At 47.5% G+C, this 7,705-nt stretch overlaps 1 protein-coding gene across 1 annotated transcript; it reads right to left on the bottom strand.

The window, feature by feature from the left end:
- Window positions 1-2,593: 2,593 nt before the first annotated feature.
- Window positions 2,594-4,301, bottom strand: ENH_00064110 (trans-2,3-enoyl-CoA reductase, putative; the record flags this gene model as incomplete). The annotated part of the gene is made up of 4 exons (XM_013577245.1): window positions 2,594-2,897; window positions 3,333-3,465; window positions 3,632-3,757; window positions 4,199-4,301. 4 exons carry the CDS (start codon window positions 4,299-4,301, stop codon window positions 2,594-2,596), a joined length of 666 nt encoding a protein of 221 aa, XP_013432699.1.
- Between the last annotated feature and the right edge of the window lie 3,404 nt (window positions 4,302-7,705).

The following is a 7,705-nucleotide window of genomic DNA, read 5'->3' as shown; positions in this document are numbered from 1 at the left end:
GCAGTTGCAAGTTTCGCGTATTGGCCTTTCTATGGGCATTCGATTTCTCTGCAGTGCCAAGTTAGATAGTTGGCTACGGGAAGATCGCTGCAGGCCACTTGGCCACTCTTTAATACTAAAAATTAAAGAAGTCCACTTTGCTGTAAAGACTAATCTGCACTAATAAGACTATTTGCGTGGCACTGGAGGGTCTCCGGGACTTCTCGGGATTTATTTCTGTCTCGGGTTAGGGCGGGGAACAAAGGGGGCAGCGGGGCTGCTGCTTTTGCTTTCTGTGGACACGAAGAGAAGTGCATTTGCCGGCGGGTGCATGCAAGGGTGGCTTCCAGAAGCGAAGTTCGGAGTGCACTTCAACGGGACAGACACTGGCCTGTCCCCGGCTTTGAGCCGCCGAAAAACATCTTTTATTTCACAAAATAAATGGCACGATTGCCTTGCGGTTCCTGCACGCAGACAGCGCAGAAGATCGCGCGAGCAGCTGCAGCCAGGTGTACGTACACCCCAGAGTTGCACGGCGCCGCCGCGCAGCCAAACGCCACCTTAGCCACTTCTTTCCTTAGCGACTTCTTTCGACAGCTTTTCCTCACTTTGGGTAATCTTTGAACTCTTTTAGATAATTGCGATGCTTTTTGAGGGCCCATTCCGCCATCTGGGCGAAAGCAACTACCAGGAACAGCCACGCTGCAGCAGATCGCAGCAAGCAGCAAATGCGGCGCCTCGTGCTGCTGCTGCTCCTCTACAAGATCAACAAAAATATCCTAAACAGCGAATTTACACGTAAACTCTGCCGCTGCAGCAGCAGCACTTGTTTATTCTGCAAAGGGCAGCAGCAAGCCACTTTATTATTCCAGCAACTGGGGCAGCAGCAGACCGCTTTATTATTCGGACAGCAGTAAACTGCTTTACTCTGCAAAGGGCAGCAGCAAACCACTTTATCATCCAAGGGGCAGCAGCAGCAAACCAGTTTATTATTCAAAGCGCAGCAGAAAACCAGTTTATTATTCAAACGGCAGCAGCAGCAAATCACTTTATTGCGCAAATGGTAGCAGCAAACCTCTTCATTAAAGGTCAGCAGCAAACCACTCTATTATTCCAAGGGCAGCAGCAAACCACTTCATTGTGCAAATGGCAGCAGCAGCAAAGCCTAGCAGCAGCAGCAAAGCCTAGCAGCAGCAGCAAAGCCTAGCAGCAGCAGCAAAGCCGCAAAGCCTAGCAGCAGCAAAGCCTAGCAGCAGCAAAGCCTAGCAGCAGCAGAGCCTAGCCGCAGCAGCAACACAGCAGCAGCAACACAGCAGCAGCAACACAGCAGCAGCAGCAGCAGCAAGGCAGCAGCAGCAGCAGCAGCAGCAGCAGCAAAGCGCACCTGTGAAGCAAGAGACCAAAACGGCGAAGACCAGCCAGGCCATGGTCTCCCAAAAGTAGTTCGCGCAGCTCACCAAGTCAAAGCCCGCGCCGTAAGGAATGCCCCGCTGGCGAGTGCCTCGAGAGCGAAGGCCCCGCAGAATCAAATGCGTTTTGAAGTTCAAGGCCTCGAACACCTGCATGCAATTAATATGTTCTTTTTCTTTTTAATATAAATGTTCTATATATACACAAATATATATATACATATTATGTATATGCGTTATGTATAAATATATAAATATATATATATATATATATATATATATAATTACATATATACATATACATATACATATATATATATATATATATTATATAAACATATAAACACATATGCATACACAGCTGCACACCTGCATATATCCACACGCCCCTTCACGCGCAAATGCACACCCACACACTTGCAAACGTGCACGCATATATATGTATTATATATATAATATATATATTACATATATTATATATATATTATATATATAATATATATAATATGTATATTATATATATCTATATATGTAATGAACAAGACCGACGAGGAATATAAAATATTACATATATATTAACATATATATTATTCTATATATTATGTATCATATACATATATATAATGAACAAGACCCACGAGGAATATAATATATAATATTACACATATATAATATATATATATTATATATACATTATATATACAACATATCTATACAATGAACAAGACCCACGAGGAATATTATATATATTATATATAATATTATATACATTATACATTATATATATACCTGTACAATGAACAAGACCCACGAGGAACATAATACATAATATTACACATATTATATATAATACATAGATATATATATATATTACAGATTATATATATAATATATCTATACAATGAACAAGACCCACGAGGAATATATTACATATAATATACATATATATTCCACATATATATTATATGAACAAGACCCACGAGGAACATACTATAATATATATAATATATATATTATGTATTATATCATACATATATACTGAACAAGCCCCACGAGGAACATACCATATTATATATAATATACATATAACACTATGTATATAATATATCTATATAATGAACAAGACCCACGAGGAACATACCATACTACATACAATATATATATATAATTACATATATCTATATAATGAACAAGACCCACGAGGACTATACTATATTACATCTAATATATATAATATATATATAATTATATATATCTATATACTGAACAAGCCCCACGATGAAGAGCGCAGCAAGCAGGTAAACAAGGCCCTGCCAGTCTCCGGTGAAGGCGGGGCGGAACTTGGGGTGAAAAAGGAAATAGCCAATGCTGGCGGCGCAGAGCAGCCAGTAGTGGCCGCAGTTGAGGGGCACGCGGACTATGGGCATTGTGCTGTTGCTGAAGCGGTGCACAAACAGAGTCTCCAGCTCCCGCTTCACGAAGTGGCCCACGAACAGCCACAGCGCCACGCTGCACCGCAGCAGCAGCAGCAGCAGCAGCAGCAGCAGCAAAGCGCACTCGGAGCCGCCCGCCGCCGCCGCAGCAGCAGCAATACGCAACGCAAACCGCCCCTTGTCGCCCGCAGCAGCAGCAACAGAATACCACAAAAGGGACCCGTTGGGGGCCGCCGCAGCAGCAAAAGATTAGCACAAAAGGGACTCGTTAGGGGCCGCAGCAGCAGCAGAGACTGCGCAGCCTTCGCAGGTTTACTAGAAAAGCTGCTGCAGTGCAGTTCGGGGAATGCGCCACTTCTTTTTGGCTGGAGTTGCAAACTGCAGCGTCCGGCAGCACTTTAAGTTGATTAGAAATGTGTTTTGTTCATTTGAGAAACAATTCGTGAAATTCAAAACTGCAGAAAATCCGAATCTGCTGCTCCCGGAGAGCCACGGGACCCCGCTGCCTCACGTCTGTGTCAGGTTCTTAGGCGGCGCATTTTTCTCTCCGTAGAAAACCGAAGGAAAGAAATAAAATGCTGGAAATATAAAAAGCGGCCCCAAATACTCGAGAACGAAGACCAACCGCCAGGAAATCTGTACACCTGAAGACGCCACCAGCTGTACGTACACCTGCGGCCTCCCAAACCCGAGCCAATTCAACTTCGTGCGATCCGGCACAACGGCGGACAATGAAGACTTGCAGCTGCCTCCACTGAATTAGAAACACATTTTTAATCCCTTCAGACTCTTACAGCTGCAGCAACCCACCGAGATCCTTGAAGAACAGCGTCTCGCCGTCCTGCACCCCAAAGCTCGTCAACAGACCATCACCCCGCAGAGCCGGCCCCTGGGGCTGGCCCACAGTCCACCACTGCCTCTCCGGGTAGTACCTATCTGCAGCAGAAAGGGACACACCGCTTCCGAGCAGCAGCAGTGGCCGCAGCGCAGCAGCAGTGGCCGCAGCGCAGCAGCAGCAGCAGCAGCGCAGCAGCAAGCGCGCAGCATGCGTGTGTTGCTGCAGCTGCTGGGCAATATGCGCAGCAGGGGCCTCCCTTGTGTCAGGTGCAGCACGCAGCAGCACTAAAGACTGATAGGCATTGCATAAGAGCAGCAGCAAACAGAAACAAGCCAGAAGACAAGCAGCCACTCCGGAAGAAGTGAAGACCTGCGAGTGTTTGCGCGTCCCGTTTGGGGGCAGCAGCGAAGCAAATTTGAAGTCCAAAGCACTGTTAGTTGCTGCTGTTAATGCTGCACTTGCGTTGGGCTTTGCTGCAGCAAAGGAAGAGACTGCTGCAGCAAAAGAAGAGACTGCTGCAGCAAAAGAAGACAACTCACACTTCTTGTAGAAGTGCTGCTTGAACTCTTCGACTGTGCATTCGTCGGAGACCTCGCAGGCGTCCAGGAACTTGCCACTTCTCTTTTTGAGGTAGAGCTTCATTTTGAAGAACAAAAAATAATCAAATAGATCTACTGGGGTTAGTTGGCGCAGAGCCACGCGCCTCAACACAAGCCGCTGCGGAAACAAACAACGCAGAAGACAAGGGGGTGCTGCTGCTGCTGCTGCTGCTGCTGCGGACTTAGAGAGAAACTTGCAGCGGGAAGCGCTGCTGCTGCTGAGGTGCAGCAGCTGCACACGGGGGTTGGGAAGCAGCAGCAGCGAGACGGGGACACAGCAGCAAAGCTCGCTCACTGCGACAAACTAGATGTGCAGTTCGTCCCATTAAACGAAACACAACACAAAATTGCAGCTTTCCACACGAAGGAGCAACTGAAACTGCTTCCTCCCGCGAAGAGAAGAGCGGCGGCAGCAAGCCCCAGCGAGAACTTTGCGGATCCGGAGCACACAGCCGCGCCTCCCGATCTTTTGCTTCTATATTGCCACTTTTGGAATATTTGCTTCATATTAATTCTTTTTTTCTCGAAAGTTTGGCATTTAAAACCTTAACAGAAATAGTTTCGGCTCCCCCCCCTACCCGCAGCCGCAGCCCCCGCAAGACACCGCGCCAAGCCACCGGTGTCGATCCGTCGCAATTCTTGCGGAAATAATTGGCCAATGTCGCGGCGAATTTACTTCATTTTCAATTTGCAAAGTTTTTTCTAAACTCAAACGGCCAGCGGCCAGAACGGCAGCCGAGAAGCCGCGGGAGCTCCACCAGCGACAGCCGCGGCAGCTCTTCCTCCAGCTATAATGCCGAGAAAGCTGCCAAGTTTCTGCAAAAGGGCCCACTAAGAGGCTCTGCATTTGCTGCGAAACTTCCAGAAGACTCTTCTGGTGTTTCTTTCCCCAGAAACTCGAAGAGTCTCGATGGTTTTGAATTCCGCTGCTTCGCTGCAGGCGCGCTGCTGCTGGCGGCTAGCATCTTCTATTTCAACCAAGACATCTGTGACGCGGACTTGGCCATTTTTTTCCCTTTTTTGGAGCTCTAGTTTGAGTCCCACTGCCAGCTTGATCAGCCGCAGTGGCAAGTGCAACTCAGTTTCAGTTTCTCGTAGCTTTCACACTTCAAGTGCAAGACGGGGCCCCCTTGACTCCGCTTTCTCTTCTAAAGACAGCCACGCCTGTCTGCCTCTCAGTTCTATTCATGAATGTGGCTGCTCGCGGCGCATTCATTCAAGTTCTCTTGCGGGTTCTCTGAAGAAAGATGAAGAGGCAACCTTTTGTCTCGCCGATCTCCTGAAACAGAGACAAAACTGCGGGAGAAGTTTGGGAAACTCCGCCCCCAAAGAAGAAACAAAGTTCTTATCTCTTGAGGCCTATGATGGCTACTGCCGCCAGATCCTGTACATGGTGGAACTGGGCATTGGCCCGCGTCGCCAGTCAGAGCCCAGGTGGGTGGCCTCCCGATACAAGAATAACTAATCAGTGGCACTTTTGTGTTTTTTTTCGTCTACAATTACCTTTTTACTTCATATTATTTCTCGAAGCTCTTGGTGCATTTGCAGGTCTTTGAAACTCGTCACCCGGTCCATGTGCGCTCTCCATGGAATCTTCGCGCTCTTGCTGGCCACAGCGCCTCCGACCTCTTTAGAGTTACTTTTGGCCCCCCATGCTCAGTTTTGCTGCCTCTGCTTAGCTCAGGCGGCCAGTGCAACTTTCTGGGGATTTGGCATTGCCAGAGTGGGGCCGCTTTCCGGCGGAGGGGTGACAGTGACGGACTGGCGGTGAGTGCGGCTGTCGGCGATGCTGTTAGTTGCTGCGTTTGGAATATGAAAAGGCGGCGCATTTTCTCTTTAATTCAATTGAATGGACAAGCATTAGCTGGAGGTGCAAAAAGAAAGAATCATGACGAGTGCTGTGCTGCAGGCTGGCGGTGGGTCTGCTGTATTTGTGGTTCTGCACGGTGGCGCTGGTAGCCAGTTTTAAGGACCCGCAGACTTCATATGCCATGCAGATTGCTGCCTTGATGACTCTGCTGCTGCTGCTGCATCGGCTGGGCTCAAAGAGTGCTGCAGCTGTGCCTGTGTGGTGGAGCTGTGGCTCCAACAGACAAATGCTGCTAGTCCTGCTTATGTGCATTTCCGCCGCCTTGGGACGTGCAGCATACGTCAAAAAAGAATTTAAATCAATTATGGAAGAACAGCCTTCCCGTTAGTTCGACTCACTTGAACAAAAAGTGCAGCACTTGAACAAAAAGTGCAGATAACGGTTTGGCTTTTCGCTCTGTAGACCTTTCTTCGCTGTTTGGGGTTCGGTGTCACAAAAGGAGAAAAAAGATAAATGCTGACCTGAAATGAACTTAAAAGGACAATTAATTAATAAATTGACAAGGTAGAAGGGAATCCAGAAGTTCCGCCGCCGGGACTTGAACCCGGGTCGCGCGGGTGAGAGCCGCGTATCCTAACCACCTAGACTACGGCGGATGGGAGTGTGGCGTTTAGAACAGTAGGTAACCTGAGTACTTCTTTGTCAGCTAAGAAATATTTCATTTCTTTGTAAATACGGATAGATATACCCTCCCACTAGTAGTAGTAAACGATCGCGAAAACTGCTCAAGGTTTTAAGCCCGGCATCTGTTCATAGTGGGGAAAGGAAAAATGCAAAAGGCGCTAGTGCATGCACAGAACAACAGAAACCAGTCTAACAACTCTATTCTCTAAAGACATTCCTCAGCGCAAGCCGTGCGCTGATTGGCTGGCTTTTCACGAGATGTACCGAACACAACCAAACACTCCGGTGCTGCGCAGACGCACGAAAGTCTACGGACTAAGGCTGGTGCACTTTCACTGCCTTCACAAAAAGAGAAGTAGAGCATCAATTAAAAGCAATTACGGACAACAAACTTTTACCGCCTTGCAATCACTGGCCCCCTTGTCCGCGTCTGGCATGCATGCGCCATATGGGCGACAAATTCAATTTTCGACCCTTTGAGACACCGCGTTGTTTGTATATCGTCTGACGCCTCAAATGGCACAGAGGAAAACCTTACCCATCGCAAGTGCCAGTGTCTGCGGTTCTTTCAAGCTCAGTTCAGTATTTGCAATTTGCAAATGAATAGTTGTAAGCTGCAGAGTAAGCAGAGTCCTGCAGTGCTGCTCTTGTCGCCTACGGATTTCGTAACTATGTCCTGGGCCACTTCTTGCTGCTTCTACTGGCATTTGAGTAGAGGCTATGGCCATCTGAATATATTTTATTTGTTCTAGATTTTTCCGCGACGAACAAACTGTGGCTGAATTCGTCGCCCATACACCAAAAACGAACAACAAATTGAAGTCGACGGTTGCGATTTCGCAACAAGTGCGAAGCTCCACTGCATGCAAAAAAAAGATTACGAGGGTTTTGCACAGAGTCCGGGTTTTAACATTCCCAAATGCCAGAAGCAGCCAAAAAGTAAAGAGAAGTGC

The sequence above is a fragment of the Eimeria necatrix genome, genomic scaffold (assembly GCF_000499385.1).
Source record: "Eimeria necatrix Houghton genomic scaffold, Enh_scaff57, whole genome shotgun sequence".
NCBI lineage: Eukaryota > Apicomplexa > Conoidasida > Eucoccidiorida > Eimeriidae > Eimeria > Eimeria necatrix.
The sequence above is the reverse complement of the archived record's forward strand: the minus strand, read 5'-3'. Positions and strand labels throughout refer to the sequence as shown.